A 19,061-nucleotide genomic window follows, 5' to 3' on the forward strand; every position below is an offset into this window, starting at 1 on the left:
TACTTTTTTAAAAACCTGGACTCAGATGTAAAGAAAAATACACTGCTGATTCTATTGATCAATGTCATTAAAAGTCCTAAACCCTTATTATTTTCCATTAGCCAGATGAGATGAGAGTGTTTCTCATTTTCTCTTGGAAATTTATATATCTTCTCAAGCTGTGCTTAAATCATGTACAGGTTAACTGCATAGGATTCTGTATAGTTATAATCATTATATTTTGAACTAAAAAATGAATAATAAAGGATTTTTCATCTAAAAAAAAAACCCTGATTTTTTTCATATGCTCTATGATTACTTTTACTACCAGGGCTGATTTAGTATGTTTAAACTTTTTTATTTTATAATTTAGATATTAGAAAGGCAGTATAGTGTAGTCATTCTGGGTTTTTAATATAGGTTTTGGGGCTTTCCCGGGATCAAATCTTACTACCTTTGTGGCCTTGGACAGCAAGTTACTTCTTTCTCTGGGCCTCAATTTCTCAAATGTAAATGGGAATAATAATCATTGTTGAACAGTTTTCTTTTGTTGGTATGGGATTAAATAGATTAACTCATGTGTAAAACAGTTCCTGACACCTAGTAGTTACTTAATAAATACTGCATTTACTATATTTTTCCTTTTTTTTAAATAAATTTATTTATTTTGGGCTGTGTTGGGTCTTCGTTGCTGCATGCGGGCTTTCTCTAGTTGCATTGAGCGGGGGCTACTCTTCGTTGTGCTGCACGGTCTTCTCATTGCAGTGGCTTCTCTTGTTGCGGAGCACAGGCTCTAGGCACTCGGGCTTCAGTAGTTGTGGCACGTGGGCTCAGTTGCTCCGCAGCATGTGGGATCTTCCCGGACCAGGGCTCGAACCCATGTCCCCTGCATTGGCAGGCGGATTCTTAACCACTGCACCACCAGGGAAGTCCTGCATTTGCTATTAAATTACAGTTAATCAATTTAGCAAACATTGATTAAATACCCACCAGGTACCAGATTTTATCCTAAGGGATGGGATTAGGTATATTTATTGATCATCTACTATTGGCCAGGCATGGAGACTGTAGTAGTGAATAAAAAAAAGTCCTGGGAACTTCCCTGGTGGGACAGTGGTTAGGAATCGACCTGCCAATGCAGAGGACACAGGCTCAAGCCCTGGTCCGGGAAGATCCCACATGCTGCAGAGCAACTGAGCCCGTGCACCACAACTACTGAGTCTGTGCTCTAGAGCCCGCGAGCCACAACTACTGAAGCCCACGCACCTAGAGCCCATGCTCCGCAACAAAAGAAGCCACCACAATGAGAAGCCCATGAAGCCACCACAATGAGAAGCCCATGCACCACAACAAAGAGTAGCTCCTGATGGCCGCAACTAGAGAAAGATGGCACGCAGCAACAAAGACCCAAAGCAGCCAAAAATAAACAAATTAAAAAAAAAAAGTCCTTATCCTCTTAGTGTTTATAATACTATTAATGATCATTATTTATTAAAGGCATTATTTATTTGAGGCTGACTTTAAAATGTGATTGACTTTTAATATTTTTGTTTGTTTAACTTTTAAATCTAGGATATCTTGTATTATGAGCAGCTTAAGACTAATGTGATACAACATGACCTTTTGGTGGACAGTTTAATTTATAAAGTAAGTAAAAGTATACATAGTTTTTCCATTTCATTAATAGCATTAAGCAATTATTGAGTCTTCAGCATGTAGGGACTGCACTATGCATGATGGTACATATTAAACTTGAAAAATAATTTTAAGTGATCATTATACTTACAAAGTTAAGTTTGACCTTCAAAATTTGCAGTTTCTATTCAATGTTATCCTCCTTCCCTTTGAAACTGTCCTCATAATCCTTTCCTGACCCTCCCATTTATTGATTAAGAGAATGATAAGCATTTCCTGTTCTTATAAATTCAAGTTTTCCACACAAACTACATAAAAAGAAACTAAAAGGAAAATGAGATTATGGATTTTTTTATCTTATTTGTCTCACAGTCTTTAGGGCCTGCTTATTTATTTTATTATTTTGAAGTCATGTTTTATTTTTAATTTCTTTTAGTTTCTAGACATATAGTTAAGCACGTCTCAAGTTTTATGATAAGGATTCATTGAGTTTTTGTTTCCAGGCATCTGATATTGAGACGAGATGCAGATGCTGAAAACGTGATATAAGATATGACTGATTCTGGATTAATAATTGGGTTGTTTAAAAGATTTGGATTTTAGATTTAGAACTTGTAAGATGGAGGAGAAGGGCATATTATTCCAGATCTCAGAAACGGGGGAGAGAAGAACCTAAAAATGTGTCTGGGTAGAACATAACCAAAGTTAATTATAACAATGACTACTAGCATTTAATGATTGCTTACTATGTGCCATACATTGTTCCAAACTCTTTACATAGATTGTCTTCTGATACTGTTAGCTACCTTGGGTGGTAGATGCCAGCATTTGGGCTGTAAATGATAAATGCATTTTTTCCTGGAAAAAAACTTGCATTCTGCAAAATCATGCATTAAAAATAAGAGCTTTTGGGGCTTCCCTTGTGGTGCAGTGGTTGGGAGTCCACCTGCCGATGCAGGGGACGCGGGTTCATGCCCCACGTACCGCAAAAAATAAAAAATAAAAAAATAAGAGCTTATAGGAAAAATAGCACTTTTGTAACTAGAGTGCTAACAGAAACAATAATTGGGAGATGAATTGGACAACTCAGGCAGGCTGCTCCTGCATGAGTTATTAAAAATGTACAAAAATAATAAAGTGTAAATACTAAAATAATGCAGATGGAAGTGGTGCACAGCACCACTGGGGCTGCTGTTCAGGTGGGCACAAGAGGAAGTGCAGAAGCTAAGAGATTTGCAAGGCTGGGGGTGTGCCTCTCTGGAGAGGGGGCCCCCCGTGCAATAATTCATTTTCCATTCTCTTGAAATACAGTTATAAGGGCTCAGGCCTGTGGAAGACTTTGTCCTTTCCTGCTGAAGGTTATAATTCTACTTCTGCTGTTCTGGCTTCCCTTTTTTAAAGAAAAATTGCATAGAAACGAACACAATTTTCATGTTATACTGCCATCATTCCCTTACTCACCAGCCACATATTGATACGTGTGTTGTAGCAAAAGAGGAAGTACTATCATTTTACCATTTTACAGGTGAGGGAACTGAGGTAAAGAAAGAGTAAAGAAATTTGTTTAAATTCATATATTAAATAGCAAAGCCAAGATTTGAATCTAGGTAATCTGACTTCACAACCGTACCTTTAACCACTGTGCTCTACAGAGAGAAAAGATGAGGAAATTTAAGAGGATGCAGTCTTTTGATGAAAAGTCTTGACTCTCACAGAAGTTTTTACATAGATTTGGATTACAGGTATTACTATTAACTTTGAGGTCAAATGATTGTGCTCAGGGGATTATTTTAGCAACAGCCTAAGAGATCTTTTGGGCTTTAACACCTTCAGTCTCCTTTCTGTTCAAATGAGAGAAGACTCACAAGAGAAGTTGTTCAAAAAATCCAAGAGTGCTAGCATGAGAGTTCTCTTTGCTGCCAACATGAATTTCAGTTAGAATCAGTAAAAAAAAAAAAATCTTTCATTAGAAAGAGGTAAACAGTTTGTGTCTGAAGAATTGAATATAAGTTCTGCTAGCATCAATCCTGACTGTCCACAACATGAGTGTTTTTAGGAAGATATCTGTCTCTGGTTGTTTCTGTCTTGTGTTAGTTGAGCTCTGCTGATCTTATTGGAACAACTCCAAACATTATTAAAGTCAGACCTTGAGGAAATGAGCATTTTAAAATTATTTGAAGTTTCATTACAAGTCCCTTTGGCACAGGCTAATTTTTAATTTAACTGAAAGTAAAGTGGAATTATTTTAGTGATTAAAGAAATTAATGAAACAAGGCAATGCTTATATACAGAACACCATCAAACCCTCCCTAAGCTAAAATATCTAATGGTTCTCTCTGGACTGGGTTTTTTTTCCACAAACATGCCTTGAATCCACACCATCTACAGTTTTCCACCACTTGCTATGATGGACAGTTGATCTGTCATTTTATATCAGTGTTTCTCAACCTTTTCTTCATTATTATCCCTAAAGAGAAAATTTTCTCTAATATAAAAAAAATTAAATACCAAAGAATAAGATTTTGGTGGGTAAGGATAAGCTTTGGAGGTCCACAAACCATTGTACTATGTAAAAGTTTTTGATCCCTAGGAACGAAGTCTCACCCCTTAGAGGCAATATCATCCTCGTTGAGATTGCATGATCTCTACCTCTGCCCACGTTGTGACTTAGACTGGCTCCTTTCTTTTCTCTTAGTCTGCGTGTCTTTCAGTTTTCCCAAGCTTAGCACACATTCACTACCTCCAGAGTCATCCACAGCTCATTTCATCCTCCTGTAATTGCTGCTTTGATCAATAGTCTGATTGAATTTTGTAGGTTGGGCAATATTATCATAGATTCCTGCAATATTTCTTTGTAACTGTTCCGGTATTTCTACTATGTATTCTTGCTGGTGAGATTGAAGATAAACATTGTCTAGTTTGTTTGTTTATTTGTTTGTTTGCTAACAAGCAATGACTTGCAAGTGAATAATCACAAAAACATGAAAGATTTTTGGTATTTCGAGGGAATGGCAAGAATGTGGGTTTGCATAGTGGAAGATGAGATTGGAACAGTAATTTGAGGCCAGATTGTTATGGTTGCTTTTGGATGTTGTGATTGCATCTCCTTTTCTAATTTTAAGACATCTAAATATTAGATTTAAAGGAGATAAAATTGAAATAAATAATAAAGAATTACTAATGGAACCAAAAAGAGTGTGAACAATTTGTAGTCAAATAATGTGTCACTTATATTAGTCAAGTAAATTTATAAGTTTACCTGTGATAATTCTAGTGATAAAATCTAATTGAGAAGTTTATAATCATACATAAAAATAAAATCATTGCAGTATTATTTCTAGATGTTGCATTTATGTCTTAGTACTATAGACTATTCATTTAGGTTCTCTTCAGTGCTCTCTACTTTTAATTATAGGATGTGAAATTGACAGCAAGCAATGATGATTATTATTTTGTATTTGAAGATTACTTATATCAGGTAAGTTGAAAAATTAAAATATGTAATGTTCTTGTTTTAAGTTCTCTAACTCAGGATACTTTAGAAGATTTCTCTTTTGTTAACTGACTCTTCCTGAAATCCACTATGTTTATTTTTTATCTAATTAAATGTTCTAAGTTTGGGATAAGGTTAATTTTTGTTCTTACATGGGAATAGGTAGGAGAATAAGAGCTACATATCTGCTCCAACCAGGAGAGGTATATGCACAGATTTTTTTTTATACATATATCAACTCTTTTTTACATTCTATTCCCATATAGGCCATTTCAGAGTATGAGTAGAGTTCTCTGTGCTGTACAGTAGGTTCTTATTAGTTATCTGTTTTATATATAGTAGTGTATATATGTCAATCCCAATCTCCTAATTTATCCCTCCCCCACCCCGTAACCATAAGCGTGTTTTCTACATCTGTAACTCTATTTCTGTTTTGTAAATAGGTTCATTTGTACCTTTTTTTTTAGATTCAACATATAAGCGATATCATATGATATTTGTCTTTGTCTGACTGACTTCACTCAGTATGACAATCTCTAGGTCCATCCATGTTGCTGCAAATGGCATTATTTCATTCTTTTTTACAGCTGAATAATATTCCATTGTATATATGTACCACATCTTCTTTATCCTTTCCTCCATCAATGGACATTTAGGTTGCTTCCATGTCCTGGCTGTTGTAAATAGTGCTGCAATGAACATTGGGGTATGTGTATCTTTTCAAATTATGGTTTTCTCCAGATATATGCCCAGGAGTGGGATTGCTGGATCATATGGTAACCCTATTTTTAGTTTCTTAAGGAACCTCCATACTGTTCTCCATAGTGGCTGTACCAATTTACATTCCCACCACAGTGTAGGAGGGTCCCCTTTTCTCTACACCCTCTCCAGCATTTATTGTTTGTAGAGTTTTTGATTAGGCATGGATTCTTAAATTGAATGTCCAGTTCATAATTCAGTCATCCCAAGATGTTCAGAGAAAGCATTTTACATGATAGTTTTCTATTAAAGTCCTTGAATAAATAATTAAATGTTTTGAAATCAGTTTGAAGCATTGTGATTACTCTTTGATCATTTCATATGCTGATATTGTGGGTGTTTGGATTTACCTAGGTCTTTTTCATATCTACTAAAATAGAAACATCTTTAGAAACATCTTATCACAAATAGGAAATATGAAATTTATGTAGAATTGCTTAAATAATACTCTTTTTTTTAAAGGTCACACACACATACATAGATAGATAGATAGATAGAAGATTAATAATTTGATTTTGAGTGAATGTCAACATGTGTCATGGAGAAAATATCTAGATTCCACATGACAATTTCTGCTTCATTAAATGTAAATCAGTCCCAGCTGTCTGGATTAGCAGGTTTCTAATTGGTAATAGTGGTGGTAGTTGTGTGTCTGTTTAAGAAAAGAAAAATAAGAAAAATAAGAAAATAAGATTCTCTCAAGAAGGTTTAATTACTCATATATTCCAAGAACTAAATTCCAATGATTTTATAAATTTTATTTATAAAGCTAAAATTTGAAATAACCCTGGAAACAATTTTAAGAAAGTTTCAGTGATTTCAAAAGTGCCACTAATTTTTTTAATTTTAAAAAACAGTAAAGATTTAAAATCCCATTCTTTAACATAATTAAAAGTTGGAAAATACAAAAATCTAAAAGTTTATTTACTTATCTAGCTAATATGTAGCCTGGTACCTAATTCTTAGTCCTCAGTAAAATTTTGAATGTACAGTAAAGTTAATGCTTCATTTATATATTAATATTTGTTTCCATACTTAAGAAATATTGGGTGTAAATGATTAGTTTTGGTATTGTATCATAAGGAGGTCCACAGAACCATCCTTAGCAGAAAAATCAAAATCAGTGAAAATTATTTAAAAAACAAAAATATTTAAAGTATATCTGGAAGCTGTGTTAAGGTCATACATGAAGACAGCAACAAAAACAAAAACGAAAACAAAAAACATTTATTCCAGAAAGGTACTAAATCTCAGAACAGTCTGTAGCATTTGAGTCGTGATGCACTGTCTCCCTCCCCTCACCCCCAGATCATCATGATGGAAGCTTCAATTCAGCTGAGTGTGGCCAGGAAGATGGGGTTCCATTTCCCTATAACTTCTAGTCAAGGGCTGCAGTATCTCTATATGAGGGTCAGGTAACCAGTATTTCTCATACTCCTCAGCTCTGTGTTGTAGATGCTAAATTCCAGAAGAATGCTGCCAAAAAGTCAGGGGCTCCCTGCCTCCAACTCATAGGGCAGACCTCTGTGGAGAGCAGGTTTGAGTAACCTCCATATTTGTTTTCTGTAGTGGCTGTACCAACTTGCATTCCTGCCAACAGTGCACTAGGGTTCCCTTTTCTCTGTACCCTCCCCAATACTTGTCTTTCTTTGTCTTGTCTTTTTGATGATAGCCATTTTAACAGGCCTGAGGTGATAACATATTGTGGTTTTGATTTGCATTCCCCTGATGATTATTGATGTTGAGTACCTTTTCATGTACCTGTTGGCCATTTGTATGTCTTCTTTGGAAAACTTCTATTCAGTTCCTCTGCCCATTTTTTAATTGGGTTTTTTTGTTTCTTTGCTATTGAGTTGTAAGAATTCTTAATATATTTTGGATATTAACCCCTTATCAGATATATGATTTGGAAATATTTTCTCCCATCCTGTATGTTGCCTTTTCATTTTGTTTTTTATTTCTTTTGCTTTACAGAAGCTTTTTAGTTTGATGTAGTCCCACTTATTTATTTTGCTTCTGTTGCTTGTGGTTCTATTTTCATATCCAGGAAATCTCTGTAAAGTCAAGGAGCTTTTTTTTCTGTGTTTTCTTCTAGGAGTTTTATGGTACAGGTCTTACATTTAAGTCTTAAATCCATTTCATGTTCATTTTTGTGAGTGGGGTAAGATACAAGTCTAATTTCATTCTTTTGCATGTGGTTATCCAGTTTTCCCAACCCTATTTATTATTGAAGATACTGTCCTTTCTCCATTGACTATTTGTGGCTCCCTTGTCAAATATTAGTTGACTATTTATGTGTGGTTTATTTCTGGGCTCTCGATTCTGTTCAGTTGGTTTGTGTGTCTATTTTTATGCCAGTGCTATACTATTTTGATTACTATAGTTTTGTAGTATAGCTTGAAATCAGGAAGTATGATGCTTTGTTATTCTTTCTTGAGATTGTTTTGGCTACTCAGGTTCTCCTGTGGCTCTATACAAATTTTAGGATTGTTTTTCTATTTCTGTGGAAAAAATGCCATTGGAATTTTAATAGGGATTGCATTAAATCTATAGATGGCTTTGGGTAGTATGGACATTATAACAATGATAATTCTTCAGATCCATGAACATGGGATATTGTTCCGTTTGTGTCTTCTTCAGTTTCTTTCATCAAAGTCTTGTACTTTTCAGTGTACAGATCTTTCACCTCCTTGGTTAAATTTATTCCTTAGTATTTTGTTGTTTTTGATGCTATAGTGAATGGAATTATTTATTTCTTTTTCAGATGTTTTGCTGTTAGTGTATAGAAACACAGCTGTTTTCTGTATGTTGATTTTGTATCCTGCAACTTTACTGAATTCATTGTTTAGTTCTAGCAGATTTTTGGTGGAATCCTTAGGATTTTCTACATATAAGATCATATCATTCGCAAATAAAGATAATTTTATTTCTTTCTTTCCTGTTTGGATGCCTTCTTTTCTTTTTCTTGCCTGATTGCTCAGAGTGGTCTTGTAAAAACACTAATCAATTCATGTTACTTGTGAGATTAAAACCAAAAAGACCAAAATCCTTCATGAAGCCTACATGACCCAGCGTGCACTGGTCCACCTCTTCAGCCTCATTGTTCACGTCTGCCCTGACACTCTGGCACAGTGTATTCCAACCACTCTGATCTTTTACTCCTCAAGTTCACTATACTTCTTTCTACCTCAGGGCCATGAGACCTGCAATTCCTTTGATGTAAAAGACCATTACCCTCCCCTCTTCCTCTAATAAATTCCTATTTTTCCTTCAGCTCTCAGCTAAAATATCACTTACTCACAAATACCTTCCCTGACCCACTCTCTGCTTCCCAACACAAACACACAAAGTCATGGCCATCTAAAGTATGCTTTTAAAGTCCTATGTAGTATTTTTCATACTTTTTATTTATAGTACTTTTTATAGCTTATTTGATTATTTTATAATTTCCCCCCATAACTGTTTAGTATTGTGACACTAAACATGAATACATAAATTATAATATCAACCAAAGGCCAATAATCGTATGATTTATAGTGTATTGACTATTCTACTTCAGTGTGGGAGTAGAAAAAGTGTAAATTTGACAATTTCATCCCCTTTGGTGACTGGAAAGAAGAGGATTGTCAATTTTAAGTTACAACTACAAAGGCTTTTTGGTGGTGGTAAAAGAGATTTTCCAGGCAACAAATTTGCCTCATTTGATGAACAGGGTCAGTAAGGATATCATTTTAAATGAGAGTAGTAACAATTCCTCCAAATAATGCCAGAATTAGCCCTTGAGTATATATTCATCTTTGTGTACCCCATAAACTTGGAAAACTTATAAGTGACTGAGTCTGACAAACAGAACCATTTATAAACAATGGATGCATTCTCTGAGAAAAAGCATATTGATCATCAGTAAACATTCTCTGAGAAAAAGCAGATTGATCATCAGTAAATATTTATTGATTCTTGTATGTAAATGATACCACCTTTGATAGGCTTACATTCTAGCTAAGGAGGCAAAAATGTTTTGAAATTGTTTTAAAGTGTTTATGTAAAGCATTGGATATTAAGTTAATTAATATCACAGATAGTAAGTACTATAGGAGTGTGCTTTAACCTTTATTTTCCATTTTTATTATATTTTAGTCCAAATTGTATTATTTTTAGATTTCACATAATTTTTTCAGTCGTACACCTCCTGGCCTCTGCTACTCTTAGTACTTTGTAAAGCTGTAATGTGGATCTTTATCCTTATAACATAAATAAAAGGATAATTGTAACACCTAAGTTCTGTCTTTGGGAATTATGCAGAATTAAATTTTCCTCATGTGGATACTTTCCATGATCATACCTTTTAGATAACTAATATTACAATTAGTCTGACTTATCAGAGGGAAGTTCATTTTAAGTAATAAAAATTATAATTGTATGTATTGAAAACAATATTATCAGAAATTGAGTTCTGATTTTTCTCTGGGAAAAAAATTTTATCCCTATATGTGTGTGCGCGCACACTTGTATGTGTATGTATGTATGAGATAAGAAAGAAGAAAGGCTTTTCTTGTCACTAATTATAGGCTTTCCTTTGGCAGAGCTGCCTAGCAACATAACTGCTCTATGGGAAAATTGTTGATTGTAATGGAGTGAACTTAATGTTTCTGGCATGCTCTGTGTCATAACCATTTTATTGGGTTTTGTGACTAGGCTACAAAATTAGACAGCACGTGGCATTGCTGTGTCCATATATAGATGAGAAAACCTCCAGTAATCCCTCCTGAAGGAACATCTGGGCCTATGCTACAAGGATACACAGGCACTCTCCTTAGTGACTCATGTTAGTTACCTAAATTTTATAAGCAATAACACTGAGCATTACAGAAATAATGTTTTGAGTAATAAGTCAACTTTTTTGTATTCCAAAGTTTAGTTTTTCTTTTGCACAAAATTCTTAAAAATACTTCATTGTGCTGAAAGTTGTAAATTATATCAGAGTTTTAAAATGTGTTCAAACAGAAGACAGCCCTTATTCCATGGAAGTATATTGGGTAGTTTGACAGTAACATTTTCAGGTTCTAGTACTTAATAGCATCATGACAATCTATAAAAGTTAACTTATTGTCCAAAGTATATAAAATATTTATAGGGGAGAATGTTTATATAGTAAAGAGAAGACACGGGAATTAATCTTTCTGTTGGGTGACAAATTCTCTACCATCGCTTGGCTTATCTAGCATTTGCTTAGTAGGAATACTGTCATATTAGAATATGCCATAGTTATACATATTTTAATGCTATTGAATGGTGTTCAAGAAAGGCCCAGGTGCAATCAGATATCCTTTATTCATGTCAAGTTATTGAGTGTCTGTTCTGATACAGGCACTGTGTAAGGTGCTGCATAAAATGTTTATTAAGCTCACATTTTAGTGAAAAATGAGGTAAAGGCAAATACATAGTTATAATTTGATAAATGCTCTGATACACGTTTATGCAATGTTGCATGAAAATACAATTAAAGGAGAAATAAATTCTGGGAGTAGTTCAGCTTAGCGGTGGCTTCAGAAAAGAAATGTTATCTGAAATGTCTGGTTCTTTTTCCTTGAATTTAAATTTTTTTAAATTTTTTTATCGAAGTATGGTTGATATACAATAGTATATTGTTTTCAGGTGTACAACATAGTGACTTGACATTTATATACATTACAAATTGATCACTGTGATAAGTCTAGTAACCATCTGTCACCATACAGAGTTATTCCAGTTATTATTGACTGTATTCCCTGCGCTCTACATTATATCCTCATTATAAACTCCTTTGTTTTATAACTGGAAGTTTGTACTTCTTAATCCTCTTCACCTATTTTGCTCAACCCCCCACCCACCTCCCCTCTGGCCACCATCAATTTGTTCTCTGTATCTATGAATCTATTTCTGTTCTATTTTGTTTGTCTGTTTGTGGTTTGTTTTTTTTTTAAGATTCCACATACAAATGAAATCATGGTGTTTGTCTTTCTCTGAGGAAATGTCTGGTTCTTAAAGGCAAGGAATTAGGAGACTGAGAAAAACAAAAATAAACATGAGCCATGTGCATACGGTGATTAGTGAAGAGAGATTAGCTTTTCATGGCAGTGAACAACTCTGGCAGTTCAGGCTAACCTTAATGAGCACTTGATATAGAGCAAGGTCTGCGTGAACAGAGAGAGAACAAATGTGAAAGACATGTCAATACCATGACCAATCATTATAATCACTTCCTCTTGAATACATGTTCAACTCCCTCACCCTTCTCCCAATTTCTAGTAGTAATTGCCTGACAAAACCTTAATCCTGGTTAAGTACAACTCTCCACCAATTCTGTGGCTGCAGTGTGCATTTGAAAGTGGCTGGAGAGGGCTTCCCTGGTGGCGCAGTGGTTGAGAGTCCGCCTGCTGATGCAGGGGACACGGGTTCGTGCCCCGGTCCGGGAAGATCCCACATGCCGCGGAGCAGCTGGGCCCGTGAGCCATGGCTGCTGGGCCTGAGCGTCCGGAGCCTGTGCTCCTCAACGGGAGAGGCCACAACAGTGAGAGGCCCACGTACCGCAAAATAAATAAATAAAATATACATCAAACTTCTCTCAATATATATATACATGTGAGCATGCATTATCCCTCTTGTCTGCATTATTTTTCTCTGTAGCACTTACCACCGTATAACATACAATATATTTTGCTTTTTTCCCTCTGTCTTCCTTCACAAAAACATAAACACTATGAGGACAGGGATTTGTTGTTGTTTTTTTTTCATTCATGGCTGTATTCTCAGTCTTTAGAAAAGTGCCTGCCACATAGTAGGAGTAAATACTTGTAGGTAGGTAACTAGGTAGGAAGGAAGGATGGAGGGAAGGAAGGAAGGAAGGAAGGAAGGAAGGAAGGAAGGAAGGAAGGAAGGAAGGGAGGGAGGGAGGGAGGGAGGGAGGGAGGAGGAAGGAGAAGGGAGGGAAGGAGGGAGGGAGAGAAAGAGGAAGAAGGAAGACACTATCAAAGGTAGAATCAGGGGGATTTTGGTAATTGACTAAATATGCAGGTTGAGAGAGAAGGAAGAATTAAGAATGACTTGAGTTTTCAGGCTTTGGATAGTTATAAGCATGGTGATAACAAGAGTTAAGATTAGAAAAACAGGAAGGATGTGTAAGGTTGGAAGTCAGGGGGACGGAGCAGAGAAAGATTTTTAAAGTATATTTTTCTCCATAAGAAGGTAACAAGAAGATGAGAGCCCATGCCCAAGCAAGAAGCTAGACCAGAAAAAGTCTTTGTTTCTTATTTTTCTCCCTGTATTCTCTAATGATTGTAAATGAGATTATCAGCACTACCTGTGTCATTTATTTATGGAGCGCTTATTAGGTAACAAGATCTGCTCTAGACACTTTACAGCTAATTCTTACAACACCCTTTAAGGTAGCTTTATTTCTGTTTTACAGATGAAGAAGCAGAGGCTCAGAGCCCAAACTCATACAGCTACCAGGACCCAGGCTAGGTCCATTCAGTTTCAAAGCCCTGTAAGCCACATTGCTCTTTGATTTATGAAAATTTAAGTCAGGGCAGAGTGCTTCAAAAAGTGATTCTTGAAATTTTATCGTTCAAAACTTCTCCAGATTAGTTTGGATAGAAATGCAAGAGAACCACAAATTTAAAAATTGTGTAATAGTTGTAAGTTAAAGTGATTGTCCAATTGATATACATTGTTTCTTAATTGCTTTTTATTACATAAATAACTTATTTCTCAAAAACATTCATTATAAGCATATTTTCAAAAGACTAAAGAAAGCTATAGGCCATTGTAAATCTTTTACAGCTGTATGTAGAAACGTTAGGTGTAATTCTGCTATATAAACTGTAGTTCAGACTTACACATCCAACTTGCGCTTCCACTTACAGCTTTTCTAAATAAAATAAATCATTACTATATATACCCTCATCCTCATAAAGTTCAAATTTTACTTAATTAGTGAGTAATCAAAGTTAAATTTTCTAGTTAATTTGATTGAAACTGTCATCTTCATATAGTCACATTTCTAGCAAATTTACAGTTGAACTATCACTTCATTACAGATACAAAATTGGGATCTCAGAAGTTAAAACAACTCAGGTTAGAATAGGAGTTGGTAGCTCGTTGCTTGCATGCTAGGGTTGCACATCAGTACATAATGTGTAATATCCCACCTCTGGCTTATCACACTATAGTCACCAAGGTTCTCTCAAGAGCAGTCTCAGATATCTTGTCTTCTCTAAGACAATAGGGACTTGAGGGGTATATATTTAAGCACAGAGTTTCTCCTAACATTACTATGTTCCCCCCAGTTTCTAAGGGAAAGTTGATACAAACATTTTTTTAGGAATTGTCTTCCCTCTAGGCAATGGTAGAAGGATATTTGTAAGTATACTTTTCTTTTGCATTATTTTACTTTAATTGTATTAGCTTAATAGTGGCTGTATTAGTTTGTTATTATATTAATTGTGTAACTCTTTTAGTTATATTAATTGTATTAGCTTATTATTGCTGCTATAACAAATTAACATAAATTTAGTGGCTTAAAATGAAACAAGTGTACTCTCCTACAGTTCTGTCTGAAGATCGGGAAGTCTTTTGAAATGGGCTTTGGTGGGCTAAAATCAAGCTCTTGTCAGGGCTGTCTGTGTTCCTTCTGGAGGCTTTGGAGAAGAGTACATTCCTTTGCCTTTTCCATCTTGTTGGGTACATCTGCATTCCTTGGCTCATGATTCCTTTCTCCATCTTCAAAGCCAGAAGACAGCATCTTCAAATCTCTCTTTTTCTGACTATGCTGCCTCTCTTTTTCATTTATGAGGATTCTTGTGATTACATTGGGCCAAATGAGATAATCTAAAACAATCTGATTATCTAAAGACCTTCAGTTTAATCACATCTGCAAAATTCCTCTTGTCATGTAAGTTAGCATGTCCACAGGTTGCAGGGATTAAGGTGTAGGTATCCTTGGAGGTCACAGTGGTACTGGAAGGTTTGACAAGAGAAGAGACTAATATTATTTACTGGTTTGATAACATTTTATGGATTTAGAATTTTTTAGAACCTAATGATTTATGAAATTATTGGCAAATATTTATCACATTTATAGGTCTAAAAATAAAAATGATTATGATAATTTCATAATATATACAAATATTGAATCATTATGTTGTATACCTGAAACTAATATAATGTTATATGTCAATTACATCTCAATAAAAAAACTATATGATTATGTCAGTAGATGCCCCAAATATATTTAATAACGTTTATTTTTTAAAATTGTGGTAAAAAAAAACGCTTTATAAAATTTACTATTTTAACCATTTCTAAGTGTACAATTCAGCAGTGTTAAGAATATTCACATTTTTATGAAACCTAACATCCTTTTTTTGTACTAACTCTTTATACACTAGAATGGAAGTATATTTTCTTGACTTATGAATAATATTTTTGTGAAACCAACATTTGCCATCTTAATGTAAGTTAATATTATTTAATTTTGAAATATTAGAGATGTTCCCACTAAAGCAAGGAAAGAACATGAGTCATTTTGGAATTTCTAGCCAATGAATAAGATAAGAAAAATAAAGTTATCAATACCAGAAAGGATACAAAATTATTATCAAATATAGAAATTCAAAGGAATTAACTGAAAACCATTAGAACTATAATTCAATTAAATGCCTGTTTATGAAATAAAATATTGAAATCATTTACTCTTTTCAATATGAGAAATAATCATTTGGAATATATAATGGAAAATAAAGAGCCAGGCAACATAAGTCCTTTATTCCTGAAGAGGGATCTGGGTGGCACATCCCAGTGACCACTACATACTGCTACCATCTTAGTCCCAGCCACTGTCAATAGTCTTCTATAGGGCCTCCCTTCTTCTGCCCTTGTCCCCCATGGCCAATTCTCTTCACAGTGGCTAGAGTGATCCGTATAAAATAAATTAGGTTATTTCTCGCCTCTGCTGAAAACCCCACAGTGGATCTCCATTTCACTTCAAATAAAAGCCAATATCCTGACAATGGCCCACAATGCCTTGCACAATTTGGCCTCTTTTTACCTCTCTCATATATCTCTTTCTACTCATCTGCTCCAGCCACACTTGTATCCATGCTGTCACTCCAGCACAGCAGGCATACTCCTGCCTTAGCACCTTTGCAGTTATTGGTTCTTCTGCCTGGTGTGCCCTTCCCCCAGATATCTATATGTTAACTTCCTCAAGTTCTTTCAAGTCTTTGATCAGATGTTACCTTCTCAATGAAGCCCACCCTGACCATCCTCTTTAAAATGGCAATCACCCTTCCCCATTTCCCCTTTGCTTTGTTCCCATAGCACTTACCACCTAATACATTATATAATGTAAGTATTTATAATGTTTGCTATTTATTACCCCCCACCATAATTAAGCTCCACAAGGGAGGTTTTTTATTTATTTGTTTGTCTGTTTCCTTTGTTGTATCCCAAGCACCAAGCAGCTATAACAGTGCCTGGTACATAGTAGAAACAAAAAGAAAGAATTAGTGAACTGATTTAAAAAAAAGTCTGAGGAAGTTATCCAGAATGGAGCATAAAGGGATGAAAGTAATTAAGAGATTTGGCAGGTTGAATAAGTGTCAGTCAATCTTATATCTACAGGAATCAGGTAGAAGTGAATAGAGAATGTGAGAGAAGCATCATTCAAAAAGATAATGTCTGAGAATTTTCCAGAAATGGGGATAAACAAAATTTCAAGGTGAAGAAACATGATAATCTTAAACCATAGAAATAAAAACAAACCCAAAATTAAATTTATTGGGGGGGAGGAACTACAGAATATAGAGTAACATTTAATAGTAGTAGTGGTAGCAGTAATTGCAGCTGACATTGTAATAATACCACGTGCTAGGCACTGCTTTACGCACTTTATGTATATTAATTAGTCCCTACCATAGACTTTGATGTAAGTATTATTATTGTATGCATAGAGGAAACTGAGACACCAAGAAGTCCAGGAACTTTCCCAGTGTCACACAGCTAGTACATGGTGGGGCTAGAATTTGACTTCCAGCAGTCTAGTTTCAAAATAAATTCCAGATGGGTTAATGATTTTACCACAGAATGAATCTATCAAAAATGCTAGACAAAATTTCCTGTTTTAGTCAGGATGCACTAGATTATACTGTGGCAACATGTAAATCCAAAATCTCAGTGGCTTAAAACAGCAAAGGTTTATCTCCTGCTCATGGTTATGTCCATCCCAGATAGGGTGGGGATGTAGCTCTGTGTCATCCTCACTCCAGGACCCAGGCTGATGTCATACCTACTATCTGGAACACCGGTGGTTTCCATGCAGAGGGAAAGAGGGAACTTGGTTGACTACTCTGGTTCTTGAAGCTTCTGTTTGGAAACTTTCAAGTGACATGTATCTCTTTCATTGAGTAAAGAGCAAGTCACATGGCCACACCTAACACCAAAGTGGCCAGAAAAGATAAGCTGATATATGTTCCCAAAGGGGAAGAACCAGAAACATTTGATAAAAAAAACAATGGCTTTCATAATTTAGGTGAATATATAGAGAACATTATAAGTGTGGGAAGGGACTTTCTAAGCATGAAAGTATTGGTAGATTTGAGCATATAAAAATTTAAAGTATCTCTGTATCAAAAATAATAAATTATTGAACAAAGCCATTTATAATATATAATTAGACCAAAATTTAGCATCCTTAATATATAAAAATTTAAACAAATCAATAATTTAAAAAATATTAATTTTGAAATGTACTAAGATGATAAACTGGAAAATAACAAAAGAAATGCAAATGGAAAGGTGTTCAACCTCATTAGTAATTAAAGCACTTTGCCATTTTTTACCTATAAGATGATAATAAACCACTTGGATGAGAATAAGAGAAGATATGCACTATCCTACTGCTGTCTATGTTAAAAACTAAAACAAAACATTTCTGGAGGGCAGTTTGGCAACATGTATCAAAAGTTTTACAGTTAAAATACCCATCACTTTGACCAGACAGCTAGTCCAGTTTTAAGACTTTAAATAAAGGTGTACATAAATATTTAGCTATAAGGAAGTTCACTGCAACATTGTTTATAGCTGTGGAAAAGTGGAAATAATTAAATGTTCAACAATAAAAGACAGGTTAAATAACTATTGTTCATCTGTATAGTGGATTATTCTGAAGCATTAAAAAATGTGGGTAGAAAATACTTTATAACTTTTTTTACAGATTTATTTATTTATTTTTAAAATTTTGGCTATGTTAGGTCTTCGTTGCTGCACATGGGCTTTCTCTAGTTGCAGCGAGCAGGGGCTACTCTTCTTTGCGGTGTGCGGGCTTCTCTTTGCCGTGGCTTCTCTTGTTGTGGAGCACAAGGCATGCGGCCTTCAGTAGTTGTGGCACGTGGTCTCAGCAGTTGTGGCTCGTGGGCTATAGAGCGCAGGCTCAGTAGTTGTGGCACATGGGATTAGTTGCTCCGCGGCATGTGGGATCTTCCCGCACCAGGGATCAAACCCGTGTCCCCTGCATTGACAGGTGGATTCTTAACCACTGCACCACCAGGGAAATCCCTTATTTTATAATACTGAGAGAAAGTAGAGTATAGAACAGTATGCATAATCCTATTTTGTTGGAAAAATTTATGTATGTATGTATAAGAACAGCCCGGAAGGATATACATCAAAATATTAACACTGGTGGGATTGTGGGTGTTCTTTCTCCATTTTTTAATTATCTCTATTTCTAATTTTTTTTCTTATTTTTATCATAAACATGTATTGCTTGCATAGTCTTTTAAAATATAAAAATAAATCAGCAGCAATTGTTGGTACGCATCTCACCACTCCGCCTGACTGATGCCCAGTCTCCATATCTATCCTGTTTCTAAATCTGGGCCCCTTTCTTGTGTCTTGAACTCATGGTTCCCCTCTCCATTCACCCCTGCTGCTAGTCCAGCCCTGATTTTGTTCCCCAGTTATGTTAACTGGGCTTCTGCCTTTTTCTGTTATTCCCGAATTATTTTCTCAGTAACATCTTTTGAATCCCAGGACTTCTAATACCAGGACCGAGATTTCCTGTCACTAATCACCTTCCTGGGGATTGGTCCCCTGCCTCCAGGCTGGTATCAACAATCCAGTTCCTCCTACTGGACATGTTTGATTTTGACTTTCT

At 35.3% G+C, this 19,061-nt stretch overlaps 1 protein-coding gene across 3 annotated transcripts in view; it reads left to right on the forward strand.

The window, feature by feature from the left end:
- The window catches only part of TBC1D19 (TBC1 domain family member 19), a 167,469-nt gene that overhangs the window by 108,460 nt on the left and 39,948 nt on the right, over positions 1–19,061 (forward strand). For 2 of the 3 annotated variants that reach the window (XM_082632706.1, XM_082632708.1), the window contains 2 exons: positions 1,552–1,626; positions 5,030–5,092. In XM_082632706.1, the coding sequence (XP_082488832.1) occupies positions 1,552–1,626; positions 5,030–5,092 (138 nt within the window). The remainder of the gene's footprint in view (positions 1–1,551; positions 1,627–5,029; positions 5,093–19,061) is intronic. The other variant, XM_082632707.1, reaches the window with a different exon arrangement.

This window comes from Mesoplodon mirus (assembly GCF_964341445.2).
Source record: "Mesoplodon mirus genome assembly, chromosome: 2".
Taxonomy (NCBI): Eukaryota; Metazoa; Chordata; class Mammalia; order Artiodactyla; family Ziphiidae; genus Mesoplodon; species Mesoplodon mirus.